Source organism: Palaemon carinicauda, chromosome 2, assembly GCF_036898095.1.
Source record: "Palaemon carinicauda isolate YSFRI2023 chromosome 2, ASM3689809v2, whole genome shotgun sequence".
Lineage (NCBI taxonomy): Eukaryota > Metazoa > Arthropoda > Malacostraca > Decapoda > Palaemonidae > Palaemon > Palaemon carinicauda.
The window spans coordinates 43,951,988-43,979,730 of NC_090726.1; the positions used below are offsets into that span (position 1 = coordinate 43,951,988).

The following is a 27,743-nucleotide window of genomic DNA, read 5'->3' on the forward strand; positions in this document are numbered from 1 at the left end:
AACTGTAATAGTGAAAAGTTCTTTGAATTTGGGCGCTGGATGGGCCAGCGCTTGGCTATATAGCGCAGATTCATAAAATGTAATAGTGAAAAGCTCTTTGAATTTGGGCGCTGAATGACCCAGCCCTCGGCTATATAGCCCAGATTCATAAAATGTAATAGTGAAAAGCTCTGAATAAGGGCACTGAATGACCCAGCGCTCGGCTATACAGCCAAGATTCACAAAATGTAATAGTGAAAAGCTCTTTGAATTTTGGCGCTGAATGACCCAGCGCTCAGCTATATAGCCCAGATTCACAAAGTGTAATAGTGAAAAGCTCTGTATACAAAAATGGGATGCAAAACAAAATATAAAATATTCTTACCAAGTAAGTTCTGCAATTCATCTTGATCAAGGGATACATTTCCTGTTTCATTGTTGACTATAATTATTACAGTCTTCCCAGAACTTGAATTTCCTGGCGCTGATACATCTGAACAGTCTTTCACAAATGAACTGGACATCTGTAATGTAAATGTTTTACAAATTTTAAATTCAATATAAAACAGCTATATATCGCAAACTGGCAGCTATAAATTATTTCTTAGCAAATATGCTTATTTGCAAGTTAATAAAAATTAAGTAAAATCCAAATTTTCAAGATGAAATTTATTTCAATACTTGACCAACAATTACATGGCATATATTTTTATATATTGAAGCTAACAAATTTCAAAAGCAAACTATTATCCCTAGATATACAAACCTTTGCCCTGTAAAATAAGGATACTTTTATGTATTCGGCAGCACTGAAACGACCATGAATCGTTAACAAGGTACAGTGGTTGGTCAAGGACAAGTGGCCCTTTCCAAACACTTGTCACAGAATAACCGCGTTTCTTCTCAGGCCTAGTAGTGGAGCAGATGGCAAATTTTCAGGAGATTCTTACACTTTGGGAAACAAGCACTAAAAATGGCACACACACTCCTTAGGAATTGCTCTTTTGATGAAACTTGTTAGCCAATTGAAAATTCAATATGGTGGCCTTTTTCACTTTTATTTCTAAGCCTAGTAGTGGAGCAGATGGCAAATTTCCAGGAGATTCTTTCACTCCGGGAAACAAGCACTAAAATTGGTGCGCACACTCCTCAGGAAATTACTCTTTTGAAGAAACTCATTAGCAAAATGAAAATTCAGTATGATGGCCTTTTTCACTTTTATTTCTAAGCCTAGTAGTGGAGCAGATATCAAATTTTCAGGAGATTCTTTCCTTTCAGGAAACAAGCACTAAAAATAGCACACAAACACTCCTTAAGGATTGCTCTTTTAATAAAACTCATTAGCCAATTAACAATTTAAGATGCTGGCCCTTTTTCATGATGGACGCCACTGAATATGAATATGCAGAAATATTGCATATTGCAATAAAATGCAGAGAGTGTTATCTGAATTAACAGTGCGCGCCAGTACAGGAGTGACAAGCCAAGGGTAACAGTGCTTTACATTGCTTTGCATGTAGTTATGTGAATGGACCACAGATTGCATGGGACTTAAATGATAAAGGATGAACAATCGTGCTAAGCGTAAGTCATATACAGTTTATCTTTTACTGAACCTAATCATATCCTTATTGTGTAATTGTGATCAAGGTGATAAAAGGATAAACCAAGGCCTTCATTCACTAAATTCAGATAATCCACAAAACGTGACACCTTGAATACTCAACAAGATGACATATACAAATCCAGGACCATCTAAAATTCAAACTGATTGGAGTAAATCTTGTCTTAGCCAGAAGAGTGAAGAGTTCAAGCCACCACTAGCACAAGAACAGGATGGCTACTCTTATGATTGTGACAATTTTTCCCTCTTTCAGGCTGTTAACAAAATGCCTATTGTTCTGGATCCAACCAGACTTGATGATGGTGGTGGCATTGAAGAAACTCTGTGGAGGAACAAGGTGCAGTATCACCAAAGTTATCGCCTTACGTTCAACAACACTAAACTGGAGTCAAAGAAAGAAGAGCAACATGTGCTCATCCAGACGAATGCCAGACCAAGCAGCGAAGAACCATCTTTCAAGGCAAAACGTGTTTCATAAGTTGTCTGAACTCAGCCAAGTTGTGATGATGAATCTCATTCTGATCATCATCAAAGAGAGAATATTTACCAGGCAAATGAGTCAAACATAATAACAGATATCATGAAAGTACTCAAACTTTAAATAACAGAAAACTTCTTGCACAGGAGATCAAACACAATTTTGCATGCTTGACAGACCTATACAATAGAGAAGACATACCACAGAACCACCTATTAACTGGAACAGGTACGTTGCACCCGAAGAGAATGACTGTGGATTGGAGCGAGACGTTTCAGGGAGGTCAGGTCTTCCAGCCCCCTTCTGCTAAAGCTGTGTTGTGTTGGTAGATGGATCTGTTGAAGGAGAGGGAAAGCTACCTCTCGAAGATATTGGTTAGTACCGAGGTGGGAAGTCTCCTCACACGCAGGTATCGATGTCTTTCCTAAATGTATCGGTTATTGAGCAATGGGCCGACATTTTCTATTCACCACGGTTCCACATCATAATTGAACAAGAGGAAATTTGTCCTGTTGGAATTCATCTAGGTAGCGCTGGAGACTAATGATGTTGGCGTGCGTCCCTGCTCTGGAGCTGGGATGGCTTAGGATCTGGAAGTATGCATCCTTCAGATTGACTGACATCATGGTGCACAAATGGCCACATCATATCCTGACTGCTTGGAATTTCCCTTTTGGACTTAGATTGTCAAAACTCGTTCATGTCTGGAAGGTCTACAACAGGGAATATAAAAATCATAAATTTTAAGTACAGTGATACCTCTGGATACGAAAGTTTCTGCTTACGAAAAATTCAGGGTACGAAAAGCGATACAAAGATTTTTATGGCACAGTATACGAAAAAATTTTCAGGATACGAAAAGCTTACGAGATCCCAACTCGTCGCTGAGAGTGCAGTACCTTTTTTTTTCAGGGTATCAACCCTTAATTTACTTGTACAGGTAACAATACACCTTCACTGATCCAAATGCTTTACATACAGTACCGTAACTTTTATACAGTAGTAAAGAAAACGGACCATTTTCTTAGGGCTTGGAGGGGATAACTAGGCTATAACTACATTATTGAATAATCTCATGGTGGTTTCTGGGATTAGGCTGTTTTTAACGGTTGGGTTAATTATCTAATGATAGAAATGGCTGCATTGCATGTTTATTACTACAGTTTAGCGTGTTTATGAAAGAAAAGGTGTCTTTACGTAAGGCTTGGAACGGATTAGGCTATTTACATGTAAAACGCGACTCAGGATACGAAAAAATCAGCATACGAAACTTTCGTATGCTGAGGCATCACTGTAATTTGTATTTTTCCTAACAGTACTGTACTTACCTCGAACTACTTTCTTAGTAGTATCTGGGATTCTCCTCCCAACTGACCAAAATTTTGTGTAGTTCCCCTATCTCCGTTTTCTACAATGGGTCCCTCTGTGGCGGATGGATACTCGCCCTGAGGCGACCCGGGTCAGCGTGCGAGAGCATGGAGCTAGGTCTCGGTCACCAGTAAGCTTTTGATAATTATGGTATCGAACTCCTGTAAGACACTCGGGGAAGGATGGGCAGGCAATAACCTGAAAGTAGTTCGAGGTAAGTACTGTTAGGAAAAATACAAATTACTTAAAATTTGTGATTTGTTCCAACACGGAGTACTTACCTCGAACTACTTTCTTAGGAGACTTACACCTTAGGAGGCGGGGTTGGTCTTACAGACTGAGAGACCAGCTGGATATTAAGTGATTGAACCTAGATAGGAGGCTAGGTTCTGCTGACAATCAAATGGGATAGGAGACTCGGGGAGAACTACGCAAAAAACTATCTAGTGTCTAAGTAACTCACCTCTGTAAAAATCTCCGGACGTGGGCGTCTCCAATGAACGATTCTCACATGGGAGGAGGAAAGATAAAAGGGAATGGAGGAGAAGCAGGAATAAGGCGGAATAGTAAGGAAGGAACTTGTCGCTTGGAATTACTTCCCACGGGCTTCCTCGGGGGTTCAACCTTAAACCTGTTGGAGAGCGGAAATGACTGGGCCAATAGAGAAGGAGTCCAGAGACTTCCTTGTACAGTCCTTCAGGTAGTGGTCCGTAAACGTGGACTGCCTGGACCATGTACCCGCCTTCAGGATCTGGCCCACCGCCTTGTTCTTATTGAAGGCTAGCGACGTGCTCAGAACCCTAATATCATGGGGGCACGGTCTGCCCGGCACTGAGGATCTGTCACTGTCATAGGCTCTCTTTATGACTTGACGCAACCAGAAGGAGATGGTGTTCCTGGACACTGCCTTCTTTACCGGGCCTGAGGAGACAAACAGGCTCTTAATCCCAGGGCGAAGTCTGGCTGTTCTTTCCAGGTATTTCCTAACTGCCCTGACTGGGCATAGCAATAAATCCCCTAGATTGTCTGAACGCGGAATCGCTGGAACCGAAAAGCCCTCAAACCTAGAGACCCAGGAAACGGGGTTCAGCGTTTTGGCTACGAAGTCAGGCAAGAACTTGAAACTCATATCTTTCCATCCTTTCGAGTGCGAAACCTCGTACGACAACCCGTGGAGCTCACTAACTCGTTTAGCCGAGGCCAGGGCGAGGAGGAAGACTGTCTCGAGGGTGAGGTCTTTGTCAAGTATGTTCTTGAGGGGTTCGAAGGGTGGTCTAGAAAGGGCCTTAAGGACTCTGGCAACATCCCACTGCGGCACTCTAGAGGAATGCAGAGAACACGATTGTTCGAAGCTCTTAACCCTTTTATCCCCAAAGGACGTGCTGGTACTTTTCACAAAACTCATCCCTTTACCCCCATGGACGTACTGGTACGTCCTTGCAAAAAACTATTTACATTTTTTTTTTGCATATTTTTGATAATTTTTTGAGAAACTTCAGGCATTTTCCAAGAGAACGAGACCAACCTGACCTCTCTATGACGAAATTAAGGCTGTTAGAGCAATTTAAAAAAAATATACTGCACAATGTGCTTGAAAAAAATAACCCCTGAGGGTTAAGGGTTGGAAATTTCCAAATAGCCTGGGGTAAAAGGGTTAATAAGCATCAAGATCTGCTGGGAAGCTCCTAGATCAAGTCCCTTGAGGAGAAAGACCTGACCCAATGCGGCTCGGACACCTGAGCTCAGGTGAACTAGGAAGTCCGCTACCTTATGAATGGAGGCATCCAGCGGCCTGAGGTTCTGGGAGGCGCACCATTTCGTGAATGTGGCCCATTTAGCTTGATAAACTGAGACTGAGGATCTCAGATATCCCGACATCCTCGCGGCGGTCTTAGAAGAGTATCCCTCCTTCCTCAGGAGACGCTTGATAACCTTCACGGGTGAAGACGAAGGGACCGAGGGTTTTCGAGAAACTTCTCAAAGTGGGGCTGACGGAGGTGGTCTTCTCTGTCCGGAAGTGGCCAGGGTGGAAGGAATGCCAGGTCCTTTAGGTCCGCGAACCACTCTCTGGCCACCAGGGCGCTACCAAAGTCATCCGCAGGTTCTTCGCACGTCTGACACTGTTGAGGACCTGTCTGAGGGTCCCAAAGGGAGGGAAGGCATAAACGTCGAGACCGTCCCAAGTGTGCTGGAAGGCGTCCTCGAACGCCGCTGCTGGGTCTGGCACTGGGGAACAGAACACAGGGAGCTGGGCGTTGAGCTTTGTGGCGAAGAGGTCCATCACCGGTGATCCCCACCTCAGGATGATTGTCTGGGCCACTTCCGGGTGTAAGGACCACTCCGACCCTACTACTTGACCCACCCTGCTGAGGCCGTCGGCTAGGACGTTCTTCTTCCCTGGAATGAACCTGGCCGTGAGCTCGACATGTTCCTTTTCGGCCCATTCCAGGATCTTTGCTGTGAGATCGCACAGCTCCCTTGACTTTAGCCTTCCTTGCTTTTTCACGTAGGCTACCACAGTGGCGTTGTCGCACATTAGCGCCACCGTGTTCCCCCGGAGAAGGTGGACAAATTCTACGCACGCTCTCTGAACCGCCAACAGTTCCAGGACGTTTATATGTAAGTTCTTTTCCTCGGGGGACCACTTTCCTTTTGCTGATTCGTTGAGAAGATGGACTCCCCACCTCTCTTTTGATGCGTCCATGAAGAGCAACATCTCCGGAGGGGCGGTCGCGAACGGCATTCCTTTTAGGGTGTTCGCCTGTCGGACCACCACTTCAGGGTTTCCTTCGTCTCCGGGGACACTGTGACTAACTTGTGCGGGGACTCACCCGGGGACCAGAGTTCTTTCAGGTTCCACTGAACCGCCCTTAGCTCGAGTCTCCCCCGAGGGACTAACTTCTCTAACGATACCAGGTGGCCCACCAGCCTCTGCCAGTCTTTCGCTCTCCTTGGGAAGCCCGATAGGAAGGGGAGAATTATTCGGTCCAGGTTTTCGAGCCTCTCTGAGGAGGGGAAGGCCCTCCCCAACTTGGAGTCCAGGACCATCCCCAGGTAAGTCATCTTGGTGGAGGGGATCAAGTGTGACTTTTCCATGTTGATGGTGATCTCCAAGTCCTTAGCAGAATCGTAGAAGCTTCACGCCTTGCTCCTTCAGTACTTCCGCTGAGGCTGAAAGCAACAACCAGTCGTCTAGGTACCGGATCAGGCGGATCCCCTACTCGTGAGCCCAGACCGACACTGTTGTGAAGACCCTCGTGAAGTCCTGAGGAGCTGTCGACAACCCAAGCATAGGGTTCTGAACTGCAACGACTGGGAACCCCACTTCACCCTTAGGAACTTCCTGCTGGAGGGGTGGACAGGGAACTGAAAATACGTGTCCTTGAGGTCCAGCGACATCATGAAGTCTCCTTCCCTCAAGGCTGCCATCACCAACTTCGTGGTGTACATCTTGAAGTCAGTCTTGCATATGAACTTGTTGAAGACCGAGAGGTCTATGACTGGCCTCCAACCCCCTGTCACCTTCTCCACCAGGAAGAGCCTGCTGTAGAACCCCGGGGAGGGGTCCTTGACTAGTTCTAATGCCCCTTGGGTGAGCATGGCCGACACTTCTTGTAACGCCGCCCTCTTCAAGGGGTCCTTGGGAGCCAACCACTCTGCACGTTGGTCGGGGATTAGAGGGGGCGGGTCCGCCAGGAAGGGAACTCTGTACCTGTCCCTCAGGACTGTCACGGACCATGGATCTGCTCCGTTGTCCCGCCATGCTTGCCAAGAACGTTTGAGGCATCCTCCTACCTGAGGCTTCGGCAGGAGTAGGGGGCCCTTCTCCCTACCTTCTCCTGGAGGCGCGGCTCGAGCGTCCTCTCCTGGAGTTTGAGTAGTTAGACCTAAAGGAGGCCTGCAGAGTCGTGCTTCCCCTACGTGGTGTGTGTGTGCGTGTGTGTATGCGAGGCTTGACGCCAGGAACACGAAGGGGAGTCTTGTCTGGGTTGTGCTGCCGAGGAGTGGGAGCCATCCGGCGCAACCCTTCTGTGAGTTGGACGTCTTGCTGCCGGGGGCCTAGAATCTCCTGCCTCCTTGATTTTCCTTACCCTCTCCATTGCTTCTTCCATTGCCTTCAGGGGGAAGACGGAGTCACCCCACACCGGGGAGTTCCTCGGGCACTTTGCTTCCCTCTCGGGTAGCCTACGGATCAACTTATTGAGAACGGTGTCTCTCTTCCGTAAGACCCAGTTGACTGTCTGTGTGAGGGACTGGAAGGTGAAGAATTTCATTGCCTTCCACCCTGAGTGGATTAGTTCTTGGCGTAAGGTTTGGTTTTCAGGCACTGCCAGATCATGGGACGATTGAAAACCTACTAAGGTGCAAGGCCACCAGTCCAGCCATGACGTGACGTTCACTATGTCCTGGGCCGTATCTTCCATCATCGTGGCCTCTGTTGGGGAAAAGCACACTGGGGCGGAGGAGGCCCTGTCTTCCGCACTGCCCTGGTTAAGTGTGGCTATCGCCGCTTCAACTGCGCCGGGTCCCGCGCGCCGCCCGTCCGGGACGTAAAACAGCTTCTGGGTTCTTAACCCCGGGAGCAGCTTGAAGGACCCTAGGGCCTTGAGAGAGTCTGCTTGACCCGCGACGTACCTGTCCACGTGGTCCATCCCCAACTTAACGTCTGGGGCCAACGAAAGGGTTAGGGACGGGGTTGTCAACTAACCTGCCCAGACCTGAGAGCCAGGCCTGCTCTGTCGAGGGTTTCGGGTTGTCCAGCCTGTGGTGCTGTCTGATCAGGGCCAGCACTTACCTATAGGAGGACACGTCATCTGCCGAGCACTCTCCACAGTCAATCAGTCCTTCCACCACTTGATCCTCCGCGTCGCGTGCACCATCGATCACAGATGGAGCCACGCGGGAACTTCCAGCACGGGTGGCTCCGCCTAGACGGAGGTAGCCGTCATGAGTCTACCCCCTCCCGAGGAGATCCGTGGGGCCAGGGGCCTACGGTGATCTGCTGGTTGGCCAGGGTGCTTGGATAGAGCTGGCGTGGAACTGGGGATCGGGGCCATGTTACCGGGCCGAAGGAGAGGCTCTCTCCGCTGGGCGGATGGAGCCGGTGCCTTCGCGGCTTTAGGCTTGGCGAAGTTGACATGTGTTGACGGCTTCGGACGACGGGCGGACCGAGCGGACGCCACGTGTGGTAAGGGCGAAGTCGCGGCTCTAGCGGGCCAAACGGATGAGCCTGGAGCGGAAGCTGCCCTGATGAGCTCGCTACGGGGAATCGTCACACGGACCCACTTATCCATGGACGAACGCCCTTTCTTACTCTTCTTCTTGGAGATCCTTGAGCGTTTCCTGGACGGGGCTGAGCGGGAGAGAGACCCCTCCTGCGGGACCTCTTCCGCTTCTAGCTCGCCTCACGGGGATCGGAGCCTTCCAAAGAGGACGAGTCTGACGAGGATGATGAAGAGGAGTACGAAGAAGATGTAGAAGAAGAGCTCGCTGAGTCCTCCAAGACCTCCGATGCTGATGTAGGGTCCTCGTGCTGCTTCACCGGCGTGAAAGGCTGCATAAAGTTGGGCGGGAGCGTCGATGACGGCACTGGGGGAGTCGAACCAGCCGTTGACCTCTTCCTCTTGGCGCATCGGCAACCTGAAGGGCGTCCTAGGCGCCGTCCAAACAATGGAGTAGGGGTCCGATGAACCTGTTGGCGGTCTCTCCTTGTCTACTTCTCCCCCGGGCGCTGAAGTACCTGAAATACACTGCCATGATGAGGGGGAAGGAGCCGGACCAGTCTTCCCCCACACCGGGTCTTCGGTAGAGACGGGTCCTGCAGGCACCAGAACCTTGTCTCCTGAGCATGAGCATGGAGCTATGTCTCTGCCACCAGTAAGCTTCTGGTCGCGGCGTAGTTCACATCTCGCCGCGACCAGAAGCTTACTGGTGGCAGAGACATAGCTCCATGCTCTTGCACGCTGACCCGGGTCGCCTCAGGGTGAGTATCCATCCGCCACAGAGGGACCCACAATAGAAAATGGAGATAGGGGAAACTACACAAAATTCTGGTTGGTTGGGAGGAGAATCCCAGATACCCCTAAGAAAGTAGTTCGAGGTAAGTACTCCGTGTTGGAACAAACACATATTCTAGGTACTAGCGATATGGGGCATACCTGCAGTCGAAGAGATCCAGCTAACAGGGTTTTGGTTGCAGATCTTGCCCTGATAATGAATTCCTCATTGGATAGAACGATGAGAACACATCCGACAGAAGTTGGAATTTGGCCAGAAGCGCTACTTATGGGTCCGGTACTGGCAGACAGTATACCGGACACTCCCGGTTGAGGGACATTGAGAACAGATCTAAGTCAACGGACCCCATAAAGTTAACACTTAACATGGTTAACACTTTGTTTACTATCTAATGGTCCAAGAATCCCTCAATATCAGCTACCTGAGACTTCCTGATCAGTTTGTCTACTAAGATCTATCACTCGCAGCATGTTGACGGCTAGTTACAAGGTTGCTGTGAAATAAATCTTTATTTGTTCGCATGTAACCCAAATGGAGTTGTTAAAAAGGCAGGTCAGTTGCTTATAACTCCAGAAGGTTTACGTGGCATTACCAATCCGGCTCGGCACAGCTATAAAGCCATATGCTGCAGCAGCTGGTTGCTCCCCACGTACTTCTTTTGCATCCATGTAGACCATCAACTCAGGAGAGGGAGAAATAAAATATACCCTTCCCAGAAGGTTTAGATTTAAGTTCCAACAATTTAGGTCTCCCCAGCTCCAATATCCCAGAATGAACATTCTGGAAGAGTATCTGCACTGAGACCCAAAGGTCTTCAGCTGCCATTGAAGTGACTGCATGTAAAGGCTACTGTTGGGAACTAGACACTCTGACAAGGTCAGGTGACCCAGTAAGTATTGCCATGGATGAGCTTGTAGTGAGCTTCACATCAGTAGCTGACAAGCCACTTCTTTGAATAATGCTATTTTAACTGACGGGAAAATTTCCCTCGTGACTCTCTGCATTTCAAGATATACTGTACTAAACCCTGCTTTGGATTCCAAAGAGGATTCCTCATGGAAAAACTTGAGAAGCATGCTCGATAATGGAGATAATAACTTTCAGTTCAGAATAAGACTTAGGTACTTCCTTGAAGACGGATAGCGAGCCTACCTGACGAGCAAGGCTGGAGGCTTGTGAAGTCTCACGAGACCCAAAGCGGCGAGGGACTGGGTAGCAAGAGAATCTCGTAAATAGCTACTAGATTCGGAGATCTTACCTCCAAAGAGCCAGAACGTTCTGGCGACAAGTCACACTGGAAAATAGATCAGGATAAGGATTCACAATTAGTTCACAATCTTGATCGAGACTCGCTACTGGAATGCCATATGCACAGGGTTTTGAAACAAGACTCGCTCTTGGCGCATGCTTTTGAACGACACTTGGCCCCGGTTAGCGCTTGTGGACGAGAATTGCCTCTGATTAACATTTGCCACTAGTGCTTTCTCGTGATCGCCACTCGCCACTGGTGCGTGATAGTAAAGAAGACTTCCCACAGATGTGCTAACTTGTGGGATAGAAAACATGAAAGAGACACAGATAGCCGGGCTGAGAGCATGAGCCGCTGTCGGCCAAGGATCCCCGATGGGTCGGCAAGCTCAGAGGGCTGAGGATAAAGGTGCGTATCCTTGCATTGAGTGAGTTCAACGAACACATTCGTTCTGTGGCGAGGGAGTGATTGAGAAGCGTTCTCGTGAGAACTATCTTACCGACCCTCATATGTACCAAAGGTGTAATCCAGCTCCCTTTGCTACTATATTAGCACCCAGCCTGTTGGAAACCTTAGGAAGTAAAAGCATCACCGATAAAAATGCAGTACAGTAATGCCTCACAACACGAAATTAATTCCTTCTAGAGTGGCTTTCGTAAAGTGATTTTTTCGTGTTGAGACATTTCACATGCAAATTACCTAATTTGCTCCAAACCCTACAAAACACCACATTAAATCTCATTATAAAGCTACAGTATAACCACAATGAAATACTGTATAGCCAAATACATTTGAACCATTCAATATACCTAAACTAAATGTTAATACCTGTAAATTAAGTAGTTATTACACCATAATATAATAATAAATGGAAAATAATACAATACAAACAGTACAATACTGTACTATTATAGTTACCCCTATTATGGACTATAGCTACATTTTTTATTTTCTGTTGTCTGAATCCATTTTCTTCAACTCTGTGATGGGTGACTATTTAATTCTCGGCCTGGCTGGTAAATCTCTTTTCTTAAAGTGAAACAATTTCTGTAAAGGAGTCATAAAAATATTCACATCTCGTTTCGTAAGCAGAGTCTTTCGTGAAGAGGGGTATGACTGTACTAACCTCAACACCTTCTCAGGTTAGTAGTTTTAAGAATCATTTACTTTTTACGGACCGCGGTCTTAGATGTGTCACTCCCATGGGCAGACGGGGAGGGAATAAGACATACAAACGTTAGCTGTGTCATGTCACTCTTAAAATCATGGACCCCTTTCAGACCTTCTAGTGTAGCTCTACTGAGGGCAAACTGGAGGAGCTACTAAAATAGCAAGATATCGCAAAATAGATTAGTGAAACCAATCACAGGTGGAAAATGTTCCGAAGATGTGTGTAACTATGTTCCAGAGCTGCCTAGGAGGAGTTACCAAAGCAGAGTCGGCCTGAAAAGAAGAAGGCGGCAAGTTCCTGGACCTATCTGGAGTTCTCCCTCCCTCCGGCAAGCGCGTTGTTCTGCGCTTGGCGGGGGGTGTGTGTGTGTGTGTGTTGGTGGTGGTAGTTGGTGGTGGTGGTGGTTGGTGGTGAAAGCGATGACGACGACCTAGCCGTGCGTCGTCCTACAGCCTCGCGCGTGGGATCGCGTTGGCGCTCGCGCGATGGAATTCTGCCTAAATCGCACTCGAGCAATTGCTCATGGACCCCTTGAAATGGTTGATCCGTTTGCTCGCCCGGGCAAGAGTGACAAGAGCTGAAAAGATCACAATCAAGGAATGTTTAATAAGAAAACTCAACAGCACTCTACTATTGTAGTTTCTTGGTCCTCAACAAAGGGCTGGTTCACCACATTTCTTCCAATGGAGGAGAAAAGAACGGTATGAGTATTCATTGACCATTCACCAGCTCGCTGATAGCAAATCCGTGATCATCAGCTTGTCTACCACCACTTTGTCAATTTGCTAGATCGCAGATTCAACACCTAGACGGTCTCAAGCTACTCACTGATAGTGCTGTTCACCAATTGACATTCGACAGCTCGTTCTTTGCCGGATTGCTATGCGACAACTCACCATTTGTCAGTTTGACATTCGCTTGCTTGCCATTTGTTGATCACTGGCTCGTGATCATCACTAGGCTGCCCAGGATCTTCCCTAGGCAGCTGTTAGAACCAGCAACCACTTTCAGCATCTAACAGTTTAACCCTGGATACTTTGCCTTCCAGGGTAAAGACACTTATGGAACAATCCATTCTATCCAAGACCTTCACTTCATAGAAGGATGCTGCCAAGGAGTCTCTCTTAGCAAAGTACACTCATGTAGACGACAGATTGTCTTCTTACCTCTCTCTTGGGCTTATGCTACTTCCACGTACAGTTGAAGGAGTTTAACACACACTTCCTACTTGGAACCTAAACCAGCACCTTCCATTGACAACTGGGGTGATGCACAAGGGCTAACCTGGCACTTCATATCCCTCTTGCCTTTTTGGAGTTTGTTTCTCACAAAAATGTTATTTTTATAATAAAATAAATTTTTGAATATACTTACCCGGTGATTATATAAGCTGCAGCTCTGCTGCCCGACAGAAAAACTCTACGCTCAAAATCCGCCAGCGATCGCTATGCAGGTAGGGGGTGTACTTCAACAGCGCCATCTGTCGTGCAGGTACTCAGTACTCAATGTAAACACAGAACTCAATTTTCTCCTCGGTCCACTGGGTCTCTATTGGGGAGGAAGGGAGGGTCCTTTAATATATAATCACCGGGTAAGTATATTCAAAAATTTATTTTATTATAAAAATAACATTTTTCAATATTAAACTTAGCCGGTGATCATATAAGCTGATTCACACCCAGGGGGGTGGGTAGAGACCAGCATTAAAAGTTTACATTATTATGAGCTAAGGATTTTGTATTTCATTTTAGCAGTTATTCTAAATAACAAACATAAAATAAATAAGTACCTGGTAAGGAAGTCGACTTGAACAATTACTCTGCCTTTTTTAAGTACGTCTTCCTTACTGAGCCTCGCGATCCTCTTAGGATGCTGAGCGACTCCTAGGAGCTGAAGTATCAAGGGTTGCAACCCATACTACAGGACCTCATCAAAACCTCTAATCTAGGCGCTTCTCAAGAAAAGAATTTGACCACCCGCCAAATCAACCAGGATGCGAAAGGCTTCTTAGCCTTCCGGACAACCCAAAAACAACAATAAAAACATTTCAAGAGAAAGATTAAAAAAGGTTATGGAATTAGGGGAATGTAGTGGTTGAGCCCTCACCCACTACTGCACTCGCTGCTACGAATGGTCCCAGGGTGTAGCAGTTCTCGTAAAGAGACTGGACATCTTTAAGATAAAAAGACGCGAACACTGACTTGCTTCTCCAATAGGTTGCGTCCATTATACTCTGCAGAGATTTATTTTGTTTAAAGGCCACTGAAGTTGCGACAGCTCTAACTTCATGTGTCCTTACCTTCAGCAAAGCATGGTCTTCCTCATTCAGATGGGAATGAGCTTCTCGTATCAACAGTCTGATATAATAGGAAACTGCATTCTTTGACATAGGCAAAGAAGGTTTCTTAATAGAACACCATAAAGCTTCTGACTGTCCTCGTAAAGGTTTAGTTCGTCTTAGATAGAACTTAAGAGCTCTAACAGGGCATAAGACTCTTTCTAGTTCATTTCCAACCATATTAGAAAGGCTTGGAATATCGAACGATTTCGGCCAAGGACGAGAAGGTAGCTCGTTTTTGGCTAGAAAACCAAGCTGTAAAGAACATGTAGCCGTTTCAGATGAAAATCCGATGTTCCTGCTGAAGGCGTGAATCTCACTGACTCTTTTAGCTGTTGCTAAGCAAACCAGGAAAAGAGTCTTTAAAGTGAGATCTTTAAACGAGGCTGATTGTAGTGGCTCGAACCTTTCTGACATAAGGAATCTTAGTACCACGTCTAAATTCCAACCAGGTGTAGCCAAACGACGCTCCTTCGTGGTCTCAAAAGACTTCAGGAGGTCCTGTAGATCTTTGTTGTTGGAAAGATCTAAGCCTCTGTGACGGAAGACTGCTGCCAACATGCTTCTGTAACCTTTGATAGTGGGAGCTGAAAGAGATCTTTCCTTCCTCAGGTAAAATAGGAAGTCAGCTATTTGGGTTACAGAGGTACTGGTCGAGGATACTGATACCGACTTGCACCAGTTTCGGAAGACTTCCCACTTCGACTGGTAGACACTAAGAGTGGATGTCCTCCTTGCTCTAGCAATCGCCCTGGCTGCCTCCTTCGAAAAGCCTCTAGCTCTAGAGAGTCTTTCGATAGTCTGAAGGCAGTCAGACGAAGAGCGTGGAGGCCTGGGTGTACCTTCTTTACGTGTGGCTGACGTAGAAGGTCCACTCTTAGAGGAAGAGTTCTGGGAACGTCCACCAGCCATTGAAGTACCTCGGTGAACCATTCTCTCGCGGGCCAGAGGGGAGCAACTAACGTCAACCTTGTCCCTTCGTGAGAGGCGAACTTCTGCAGTACCTTGTTGACAATCTTGAACGGGGGGAATGCATAAAGGTCTAGATGGGACCAATCCAGTAGAAAGGCATCTATATGAACTGCTGCTGGGTCCGGGATTGGTGAGCAATATATTGGGAGCCTCTTGGTCATCGAGGTTGCAAAGAGATCTATGGTAGGTTGGCCCCAAGTGGCCCATAGTCTCTTGCACACATCCTTGTGTAGGGTCCATTCTGTTGGAATGATTTGACCCCTCCGACTGAGGCAATCCGCCATGACATTCATGTTGCCTTGAATGAACCTCGTTACTAGAAAAAGGTTTAGATCTCTTGACCAGGTGAGGAGGTCCCTTGCGATCTCGTATAACGTCATAGAATGGGTCCCTCCTTGCTTGGAGATGTACGCCAAGGCCGTGGTGTTGTCTGAGTTCACCTCCACCACTTTGCCTGGAAGGAGGGACTTGAAGCTTTTCAAGGCCAGATGAACTGCCAGTAGCTCCTTGCAGTTGATATGTAACGTTCTTTGATTCGGGTTCCAAGTTCCCGAGCATTCCCGACCGTCTAATGTCGCACCCCAGCCCGTGTCCGATGCGTCCGAGAAGAGAACGTGGTTGGGGGTCTGAACAGCCGGGGGCAGACCCTCTCTGAGGTTGATATTCTCCTTCCACCAAGTCAGTGATGACTTCATCTCCTCGGAAATGGGGATCGAGACCGCTTCTAGCGTCTTGTCCTTTTTCCAGTAAACAGCTAGGTGAAATTGAAGGGGACGGAGGTGTAGTTTCCCTAACGAAACGAACTGTTCCAGGGATGAAAGCGTCCCTATCAGACTCATCCACTGTCTGACTGAACATCGTTCCTTCTTTAGCATGTTCTGGATGCATCCTTGGGCTCGACTTGTTCTGGGGGCCGACGGAAAAGCCCGAAAAGCTTGACTGTGAATCTCCATCCCTAAGTACACTATAGTTTGGGATGGGACCAGTTGGGACTTTTCCATATTGACCAGGAGACCCAATTCCTTGATCAGATCTAGAGTCCACTTTAGATTCTCCAGACAGCGACGACTGGAAGAAGCTCTTAGAAGCCAGTCGTCCAAATAGAGGGAGGCTCTGATATCCGCTAAGTGCAGGAATTTGGCAATATTCCTCATTAGCCTCGTAAACACAAGAGGAGCTGTGCTTAGGCCAAAGCACAGGGCTTGAAATTGGTAGACAACCTTTTCGTAAACGAATCTCAGAAAAGGTTGGGATTCTGGGTGGATGGGGACGTGAAAGTATGCGTCCCTTAGGTCTAATGAGACCATCCAGTCTTCCTTCCTGACCGCTGCTAGAACGGACTTTGTGGTCTCCATGGCGAACGTCTGCTTTGTGACAAAGACATTCAGCGCACTGACGTCTAGCACCGGCCTCCACCCTCCTGTCTTCTTTACCACTAAGAAGAGACGGTTGTAGAAGCCCGGGGATTGATGGTCCCGGACTTTGACTACCGCTCCCTTTTCTAGTAAGAGAGACACCTCCTGCTTCAAAGCTCGTCTCTTGTCTTCCTCTCTGTACCTGGGAGAGAGATCGATGGGAGACGTTGCTAGAGGGGGTTTGCGTACGAACGGGATCTTGTACCCTTCTCTGAGCAACTTCACAGATTGTGCATCTGCGCCCCTTTTCTCCCAGGTCTGCCAGAAGTTCTTGAGTCTGGCTCCCACTGCTGTCTGAAGAAGGTGGCAGTCAGACTCTGCCTTTAAAGGACTTGGTTCCTTTCTTCTTCCCCCGTCTCCCTTCGGCACGAGCACCTCCTCTGCTGGAGGCTCTGCCACGAAAGGGCGGAATGAATCTGGACGCTGGAGTATCCATCCTGGGTCTAGACAAGGTAGGCAAAGGGGTGGCTTTGCGGGCCGAGGACGCAACCAAGTCATGGGTGTCTTTCTGAATCAAGGAGGCAGCAATCTCCTTTATCAAGTCCTCTGGGAAAAGGCACTTTGAGAGAGGAGCAAAAAGAAGTTCCGATCTCTGACACGGTGTTACTCCAGTTGACAGGAAAGAGCAAAGGTTTTCCCGTTTCTTGAGGACCCCGGATACGAACGAAGCCGCAAGCTCACTGGATCCGTCACGTATGGCCTTGTCCATGCAGGACATAATGAGCAAGGAAGCTTCCTTGTCAGAAGGGGAGATCTTCCTGCTCAAAGCTCCCAGACACCAGTCCAAAAAGTTAAAGACCTCGAAGGCTCTAAACACTCCTTTCAACAGATGGTCTAAGTCTGAAGGAGACCAACATATCTTAGAGCGTCTCATGGCTAGCCTGCGGGGAGAGTCTACCAGACTTGAGAAGTCGCCCTGGGCAGAGGCAGGAACTCCCAAGCCGAGAACTTCTCCCGTGGCATACCAGACGCTCGATCTGGAAGAGAGTCTCGCAGGGGGAAACGTAAATGCTGTCTTCCCAAGGTTCTTTTTGGACTGCATCCAATCTCCCAAAACTCGTAAAGCTCTCTGGGACGAGCGGGCGAGGACGAGTTTCGTAAAGGCAGGCGCTGATGACTGCGTGCCTGAAGCAAACTCTGACGGAGGAGAACGTGGAGCCGCAGACACAAACTGATCAGGATACATCTCCTTGAACAGAGCAAGAACTTTTCTAAAGTCCAAGGAGGGTTGCGTGGTCTTGGGTTCGTCGATGTCCGTATGTGGGTTGTCAATGTGTGCAGCGTCGTCATCATCAGAGAGTCCATCATCTGAAAACTGAGGAGGAAGCGGCAAAGGAGTAGGAATCGGCTGGTCGGCTGAGTCCGGCAGCACGGGTGCACGCGTGACTGAACCGGACGCAACGTCATGGAACTGTTGCCCAGTCTGTTTACTGGCAACAACCATAGCAGCGCGGGGACGCAAAGCGTCTACTCCAAACTGTCTAGTCTGCTGTGGGCGAGTAGAGGTACAGTAACCACACTGGGTTGCGGAGGTTGACGCACCGCGTCAAAACAAAACAACTTAGGTTGTTGTTGTACCTCGCGAACGTCAACGGAAGGTTCCGTGCATCGCTGAACGTCAACATGCGGCTGGCAGGGTACACTGGAACGCATGGGTGGCGGGACTCTCACAGCTGGAGTGCGGGAGAAGGTAGCCTCAGCGTCCACTGGACGCACAACCGTGGGAGGTTGTAGGCTAGAGGTTGGTGCAGCGTCAACCTTCTCCGCACGAAAGTCCTGCATCAATGACGTTAACTGTGACTGCATGGTCTGCAGCAAAGACCACTTAGGGTCTACAGGAGCAGGTGCGGCAACAGACGGTGTTACTGCCTGATGCGGTACCGCTTTGCCTCTCTTAGGAGGTGAGCAGTCGTCGGAAGACTGCAGCGAGTCCGAACTGACCCAGTGGCTACAACTGGGCCGTTGGACTTGCGCGGAAGGGACCGACTTGCGCTTAAGAGGCCGCGAGACCTTGGTCCATGGTTTCTTTCGAGAAACCTCTTCCGCAGACGAGGAATAAATGGGCTCTCTCGATCTTGGGTAGATACGCCCGAAACCACGGAGGGAACGTCTGTTCGCTGATTAAAGCCTCTCGAACCATTTGGTCGTACGACATTGCTTCTCCCCTGGGCTTGGGAGCTTGCAAGAGGTCCCGGACTGGGAGGACGACAGGCACGAACAGACGAACCCTCAAGCGCAACACTATCCACAACACTAACACTCACTTTGTCACTACCCACTGCACTCTTGCACTTCAGCTCCTTGACGTCTGCCATGAGCTGGTTACGGTCACTAGCCACGGACTCGACTCTCTCACCCAGAGCCTGAATGGCACGCATCATATCTGCCATCGAAGGTTGTTGAGTGCTAGAAGGGGGATCAGGAGCAACCACTACAGGGGAAGGAATAGGTTGTGGGGCATGAGGAGAGGAAATATCAACGGAGCGAGATGAACTTCTCCTGACTCTATCTCTCTCTAGCCTACGTGTATATTTCTGGAATTCGATAAAATCGAATTCCGAAAGCCCAACGCATTCCTCACATCGATCTTCCAATTGACAGGTTTTATCCCGACAATTGGAACAAACGGTGTGAGGATCGATAGAGGCCTTCGGAAGACGCCTTGAACAGTCCCTAGCATTACATTTCCTGAATTTAGGGACTTGAGAAGGGTCAGCCATTTTGAATTAGTCAAAGGGGACTTCAAAAAACTATCCAAAGTCGTCAACAAATAATCCGATATCAACAAAAGAATGCAAGGATGTATTAAAGATAACGTCTGCAAAGCGAAAGCTCAAAACTAGAAATGTGTACTTCACCAAAAATATGTGAAAACCAATCCAGTAAGCAACAGCGAATTTAGTAGGTCTTGCCGGTGGCACGACAGAGAGAAAATTGAGTTCTGTTTTTACATTGAGTACTGAGTACCTGCACGACAGATGGCGCTGTTGAAGTACACCCCCTACCTGCATAGCGATCGCTGGCGGATTTTGAGCGTAGAGTTTTTCTGTCGGGCAGCAGAGCTGCAGCTTATATAATCACCGGCTAAGTTTAATATTGAAAAAGGGTTTCTTTGGTTTCCGTGGTTTTCATCTCCCCCTCTCCTCTGAACTTTGAAGAACTCGCAATCAGGTAGCCAAGATTCTTCCTTGAATACGGCACTGTTGCAGATGTTTATTTTTTATGAACATAAGTTCTTCACCTTCTCTTCATTCCTAGTACAGAATGGTTTATGTCCCACGTGTCTTAAGGACCTGGCTTTCTGCCGCTACCCTCTCCCTTCTTTCACGTAATGGTATAGGAATACCTAAGAGACGACTTTGCATGGATAGGAATTGTGTTAGTTGTGCAGGCTCCAGCACCCAATTGGATCTCAGATGCGGTTATGAAGGCAGATTCTTTGAATCTGTTCCTCCTCCTGCATTGGGGGACACAACCCCATAGGGTTGGTTACTAGCCCTCTCATTCTCTCGGTCTTAGAGAATTGAATTTATTGCTGTCTAACGCGACAGCTATGGCATCTTAGTTGCTAGAATTTTAGTCAACCCTGGGATGGGTGACCTACTAGAACACCAGAAGTTGTTGGCCTCTTTATGTGCTCCCGGTCTCCGTCAGCCTATAAGCCCTCGGACCTTTGTGTGAGTACCTTCAGCCTCCATTCGCAAAATCCTTTCTCGGAGAAAACATACTGTATTTTCCCAACCCTTCATGAGCCTCAGTCTTGTTTGTTCTTCGATCACTTCTTACAAAAGTCTGCAGTTTTAGCCTCTCCTCGGGAAACAAGTTTGATCTTCATAACCCTGTCAAGTGAAAGGATGGCTTGCGGTCATACCAACAGTTATCACATGGGTTCCTGTACATGATAGACCACTAGGACTCATACTCCAAGTCCTTTTTCCTGGACATCCGTTTTCAGCCTGTCATGTCGAGGAATGGTGTTTCAGTTTAGCTAGCACCGAAGGTTGTCCCAAGGGGTTTTACCTTAGGATCAACCTTCTCTTTCAGGATTGGTCTCGACTACGAAGACTGGGACGACTGACTGATCCTAACAGTCTCCAGCTCCTCTGAGACATCTCCTAGAGTTTAAATCTGAGGATTGGATTAATCTCAGGAAAGACCTGACTGCCATATCGAATACGGCTATCTATAGACATGGTCATCAGCCTGCAGAAACTTCACCAGGTTCACCAAGACCACATCAGACTCCGTTGAATCCAACCTCTTCAGGAACAGCCAGATCTCAGGTCCTTCGGCACTAGGGATCTTCCTTTCCTCCAGAGAACCAGATCAAGAGACTATCCTGATAAGGAGGTTGCCAGACGAGAATCTCATCTAGGGAGTCAATCTCCCCGTTTTTCCCGGGTTTGACGTTTACTATGAAAGCATAAAAAAAATGGGGTCGAGGCCACATACGGTAACACACGTCCTTAGAAACGGTCAAAGCACGAATGGTATCAACTCTCAACCTCTGCCTACAGTGACAGCAGAGATACGTCGGTTTTTCCCGTTCATGTTAAACACTTTGTTCACCTACGTGGTCACCCCTTCGGGAGATCTTGTCTACAGGAAACTTCCTCCGCAGCCTCTGTTCAGAGCCCTTCCTACTTTCGGGAAGCAGCGCAAATAACAATGACAGGCACTGATCTTCCTGCAGGAGAAAGACTGCTTTCCCCTGTTAGGCTCTCTTTTGAGTGATTCCTCCGAGGAGAAATGGCTTCTCTACGCCACCGAACAGGTCTCATAGGCTGTCTTGTCTCGTTAAGAGACTCGGCTAGCCCATCAGACTCGCCATGCTGGCAAGACTCGTCTTTCCTAACAGACACGTCATATCCAGTGACACGTCTGTAACGTCGGGGAACCCATTGAGGACTTCCTTTACGACTCAATTTTCTCCATTGTGAGGATCGTGTAAGGTTTGTCTTGCTTCTTGTGAGTGCTATTCCAGTAAGACCCTTAAATTGCCATCGGGTGGAATTCTGCTCCTAGCCTTATGCGACGGGAGGCCACTGCTCGTTCCTCGAGCATCTCCTCCAGACCGGAAGGATATACCTTTCTCCCTCGTCACCAATCGTCACTCTTCACAGAGTCTGAGCCTACCTACCTATAGTAGGGTAATACAGCCCCTCTACGTGGCATGGGTCCTGGTGGTACTCCCCAAATGACCCAGGACTCCTAGACAGCAGATCTTCACCTGATCCCGAGGAAAGTTCTCTCCCGGTGTTACCCTTGGCCAAAGAGTAGCCGTACCTTACGAGTCACTCTCAACATCTCTCACTAACGGCAAGGAACCAAGTAACATCCGATTTCTTTCCAGACACCTAAGACCTCAGGTTCGAGCCCTTTGGACTGGAAATCCTCCATAACGTGACTAATGATCCACATCAATGTCTTTTATGCCAGTGATTAACTTGAGATTATACCATGAGAGTCAAAGGAGGCTAATCAGGAACTCGTTCATTGAATCCTTCTCCTCCTCAGAGAGGTGTCCTAGGGCTCACAAATTTTAGGTAGGAATTCCCCCATAACATTAACAAGCAGCTACTTTGTCAAGCAGGCGATGCCAGTGGCAAGGTGAAAGCGTTACTGACCTTAACCTTACCCTTCCTGCAAGTCGTGACCCACAGGAGCACGCAGACGTTCTCCATTGCCTCAGTGGTTTCAACACAATATGACAAATTCGTAGATAATTTGTATTTTTCCTAACTATACAAACCTTAGCTATTTACATGGGGTAATTACTTTGGCGTAGCTGAATGACGAGCCATAAGAACTTTAACGAGGGTTTACTAACCCTCCCCCTCACACACCGGTGAAAGGCTCACTTTACTTAGAGGTAGGACTTATCTTGGGGGACAGGGCTGGCGGGCAAATATGTGTAAATAGCTAAGGTTTGTATAGTTAGGAAAAATACAAATTATCTACGAATTTGTCATTTGTTCTGTAACTGAAATACAAACCACGCTATTTACATGGGGTGACTTAACCCTTATGAAGGGGGTTAAGTCCCGGCCATACTGGCTTTGGCTTGCCCGGGGATTCCATATTCGAGCGATCAAGTACTCGTACAATAGGGAATCCCTGCTCCTCGCTAGCGGTTGTGAAACTGCCGCGGCTTACGTAAGGTGTGTGCGAAGGTGAAAAGTGACTTGTCCTAGGCAGTTGACCTGGAGTTCCTCTAGGCTAGGACTCTCCCAATATCACCTCGTCAGGGTATGGGGACATGACAGTATTACACCTAATACTAGGAACACAAGGAAGCATGGTCTACCTGCAGTGGTTTGAGGTCAGCTGTGCAGAGAACCCAGGATGCTGCTTTCTCCAAGGGGGGAGAGGATGAAGAAAAGAATAAGGGCCAGACAGATCTTTTCATTCACGCAGATTAACACCAGGTAACAATGCCCTCAACCTTCTGCTACTTGTCCATTAAGGAGCCTGAGGTTTAGACCAGCTGTTGTGAAGCCACCGCAGGGCCGATAGAAACGTATCGAGCCTCCTGTGGGTCATGCCTTGCAGGTAAGGGGCTGAGAAGATGGTCTGACGCTTCAACACCCCCGCTTGCAGGACCTGCATCACTGAATGCTGCTCCATGAAGGGAAAGGCCGTAGCCACGCCCTTGACATCATGGGCTCTAGGGCGATGTGACAGAGAAGGGTCAGGATTCAAGGCCGAGTGTAACACCCTGCGAATCCAGGCTGAGATGGTATTCCTGGAGACCCTTCTCTTCGTTTCCCAGGGTCCACGAACGAGGCTTGAGCCTGGAGATGAACTGCAGCTGTTCTTTTAAGACGCCCCCTCGGACTCCCTACCGGCAAGGTAGGAGATGGTCTGGGTCCTCTGCTACAGGTCGGAGACTCGAAACCTGGAAAGAGTCGAACAGCGGGTCCGGCACTCCCGAGTTCTGAGTCTTGGCAACAAAACTCAGGGACAAACCTGAACGTTGCCTCTCCATATCCCCCTGAATGGGCGAAGTCGTGTGAGAGACCATGTGACTTGCTTGGCCGAGGATAAGGCTAGCAGGAACACTGTCTACCCAGTAAGGTGGTGATCTGGAGCCTAACGTAGTGGTCCGTCGGAAGGTCTCTTTAGAGACTTGAGGACTCGAACCACGTTACGAGGAGGAGGTCTCACCCTCGACTGAAGGCAGGAGGGGACATGACTTCGTATGAGGAGGAAGAGTTCCAGCGAGGGAGAAATGTCTATCCCTTGAGCCTGGAGGCAAGACCTAAGGCTGAGGGATAGCCCTTCACAGCCGAAACTGAAAGGCACATTTCACCCCACAATCTCACGAGGAGCTCCGCTATTGTTGGAAGCGGCATTGTGTGGAGGGAAACCCTCTCCACGACACTGACCACAGCAACTCGCCCCTTCGCCTGGGAGACTACTGCGGAAGACTTGCGCCGGAGTCTAGACCTCCTTTTCGCAACTTGTTGCGAAAATCCTCCCTCTTTGAGGAGATGCTGGATAGTCTCCCGGCGGGAAGACGGAGCGAAGCTACGGCTTTGCGGAGGATGATGGCGTGTGGCTGTGTGAGTAACCCGTGAAGTGGGGGGGTTTCCCTCGTAAGGAGTTACAGAGGGACTTGGTGAGCCATCTGCGAGAGGCCCTAGCGGAGTTATGGAGGTCATTGAGAGACTGACCGATACTCTGGTCTTGTAGAGTACTCTCCTCATCCGCCAGAACGGGGGAAGGCGAACACATCGATGTTGCCCCACCGTTGCTGGAAGGCATCTTACCAGAGGGCCTTGGGGTCTGGGACCGGGGAGTAGTACAGCGGGAGCTTGCAGCTCAGTGCTGTAGTGAACCGGTCTACAGAGGGGAGCCCACCGAGTCAGGGCTTTGTAGGCTACTTGAGGATCCAAAGACCACTCGGTATGTGGTGTCTGTGTCGCACTGCTCAGACTGTCGGCGAGCCCATTCCTTTGCCTGGAATCAAGCAAGCTGCTAAGGAGATCGAGGGGAACCCGGACCATCTCGGTATCTCTACCGCAGGATGGGATGGCTGTACTCAAAAGTACCTCCTTGTCTGAGCATGTAAGCCATCACTGTGGTGTTGTCGACCCTCACAACCACAGAGTAGTCCGACAGGCTTGGTGGAGCTACTGAAATGCCAGAAACACGGTTTCCATCTCTAGCAGGTCTAGAAAAGGTACTCCTGGTTCTGACCACTGGCCTGAGGTCCCGTGGTTCAGAACGTGGGCCCCCCTCCCCCCCTTTTCTTTGACGCGTCTGAAAACGGCATCAAGTTTGGGGGGAGGACGAGAAGGTCCACTCCCTATTGTAGATTCTCGTCTGCTTCCCACCACTGGGGGTCCGTCTGTTCCGGTTGTCCCCTAGGGATCCAGGCGTCCGGTGAGTCGTGTCTCTGAGGCGACTGTTGGAAACCAGACGGGCCAGGAGGGAGAGACGTAACCACATTGGGTTGGAGGTTCTTCTCGTGTGGGAGAAGGTCTCGCGACCTACCTCCGCCTTGCTATCCTGTCGTCTGATGGAAAGGCTTCGGGAGATGTGTCTAAGACCATGCCTAGGTATACCAGACTTCTGAAAGGGCTGTGGGGAGGACTCCTCGAGGACCACCATGATCCTTAGAACTTGGCAAAGTCCGAGGAACTTGTCCCGATGGCGAAGAAGGGATGCCCTCAAGTCTGCTAGGATCGGCCAGTCACCCAGGAAACGGAGGGGACGGATGCCTATCCTGAGAGCCCATGAAGAGATCAGAGTGGAAGCTTCGGTGAACACTTGAGGTGCTGGAGAGAGACCGAAGTACAGCACCTTGAACTGGTATATCCGCCTTCCAGGCAAAATCCAAAGTACTTCCTTGAAGACGGGTGGACCGGGAACGGAAGTACGCATCCTACCGGACCAGTGTACACATGAAGTCTTGTGGTCTCACCACAAGACTGACCGCGTCTGCCGTCGCTATGCTGCACGGAGACTGTTTGACAACCCCGTACAGAGTCGAGAATTCGATGACCGGTATCCAGCCTCCAGACGCCTTCTCCCAGGGAGGAGACGATTAAGGAAGCCTCGGAACCCGTTAGCCACCTCTTGGAGGGAGCGCATCTCCAACATGGACTGGACTTCTGCCCAGAGGGCTCGTCCCCTCACCAATCCCTACCCAGGGAGTAGGGAGGGCTCGATACCACCGGGACTATTGAAGGAGGCAAGCTCAGAGAGCTGGCCCTTGGCCTTGTCTCTGGCGCTCTTTATTCCCTGGGACCAGGGCAAGCTGCACTGGCCCAAGGGAATTCTTGGGTGTGCAGATTCGGTTTCGGACCGTATCCTTCCCTTCACGAAGAGGAATCTCTGGATCTGGGGTCCCCTTGAGGTTTCTCCTGAGGGTCAGGACCTGCCAGAACGCAAGTACCGATCCCTGGAGCTTCTCCTGATGGACTGGCAGCGAGGTCTCTCGTCCCCGGAGGCTCTTCCTGGGGAGACTCGTAGTAAGATTATTTCCTTTTTAAATTAATGTGATTTGAATTATATTGAGATACTACCACTAGAGAGTTACGGCATCTTTTGACTGGCCACACAGTACTACATTGGATCTTTCTCTCTGGTTACGGTTCATTTTCCCTTTGCCTACACATACACCGAATAGTCTGGCATATTCTTTACATATTCTCCTCTATCCTCATACACCTGACAGCACTGGGATTACCAAACAATTCTTCTTCACCCAACGGGTTAACTACTGCACTGTAATTGTTCAGTGGCCAGTTTCCCCTTTCTAAGGGTAGAAGAGACTCTTTAGCTATGGTAAGCAGCTCTTCTAGGAGAAGGACACTCCAAAATCAAACCATTGTTCTCTAGTCTTCGGTAGTGCCATAGCCTCTGTACCACGGTCTTCCACTGTCTTGGGTTAGAGTTCTCTTGCTTGAGGGTACACTCAGGCACATTATTCTATCTTATTTCTCTTCCTCTTGTTTTGTTGAAGTTTTAGATAGTTTATATACTAGATTTCTTTTAATGTTGTTACTCTTCTTCAAATATTTTATTTTTCCTTATTTCCTTTCCTCACTGGGCTATTTTCCCTGTTGGAGCCCCTGGGCTTATAGCGTCCTGCTTTTCCAACTAGGGTTGTAGCTTAGTAAGTAATCATAATAATAATAATAAAGGGTCCATCTGGTTCCTGTCGGGTCCTAGTGGAAGACTGGGCCTTCGGTTCCCTCCTAGGAGGGAAACAGGACTCCAGCAATGAAGGATGTTAGGCTTTCGCCCCCTCCGCACGATAAGATATCTCAGGAAGAGGCGGGGATTCCCCCTATGGTGTGATGGGGGAGAGGACCGGATCTTCCGACCCACCTGGGGATGGGTAATGCTCATCCGCAGGGGAGGGGAGAAGACGACTGAGGAGGGCTCATCGCCTGCGTAATGACTCGCGAAGGAACAGGATAGTCCTTGGAGGAGATACCATGTCAGGGATTCCTCTCACCCTCTTCAGGGGGAGAGGAAGCTGCTACTGATTAGTGACCCCAGTCAGAAGGCACAGGCTCATTGCCTGCGTAAGCGCTCTGACGACGGCGTCCCACCAGGGATGCCAACCGACCGTCGCGCTGACAGGGAGTCCCTCTGGAGGGGAGAGGATCATTTGATCCCTTGGAGGAGTTGACACGAGGGTCCGCCCGTAGAGAATCTGCAATGAAGGGAGAAGAGACCTTTGACCTGTCCGGAAACCTCCCCCCCTCCAGAGAGGGCGCTGCTCTACGCTGCGGGGGAGGGAAACGCGAAGGTGGCCTGACCGCCAGAATCCCTAATGTAATTAAGGCGCGATCGTGTCGGAGAACGGTGCGCCGATCACGCTGGTGATCATGCGAAAAGCACAGATCTGGGTAGCGCCTGAATGAAACGTGCGTAGCAGTATAACCGCGCTTGCCCGCACGCGTACCCGCGTGAGCGTGGGTGTATTGGCGATCGCGCGGGGGGAACCATCGGTGCCCGCGTGGACAATCCCCGCGCTTCCGCGCGCATGAAGATCGTCGGTGCTTGCGCGTGAAAGATCGTGGGCAATTGCGTGGGAAACCATCCCACGCACAGACGATCTCGGCGACAGAAGATCGCCGGTGCTTGCGCGTGGGAAATCATCCCACGCGCG

General features: G+C 49.0%; 1 protein-coding gene across 3 annotated transcripts in view; it reads right to left on the bottom strand.

Moving 5' to 3' along the window:
* LOC137624385 (death-inducer obliterator 1-like) overlaps positions 1 to 27,743 on the bottom strand; it is a 124,334-nt gene that overhangs the window by 87,165 nt on the left and 9,426 nt on the right. For all 3 annotated transcript variants that reach the window (XM_068355121.1, XM_068355129.1, XM_068355114.1), the window contains exon 2: positions 365 to 503. In XM_068355121.1, coding sequence (XP_068211222.1) covers positions 365 to 503 — 139 coding nt within the window. The remainder of the gene's footprint in view (positions 1 to 364; positions 504 to 27,743) is intronic.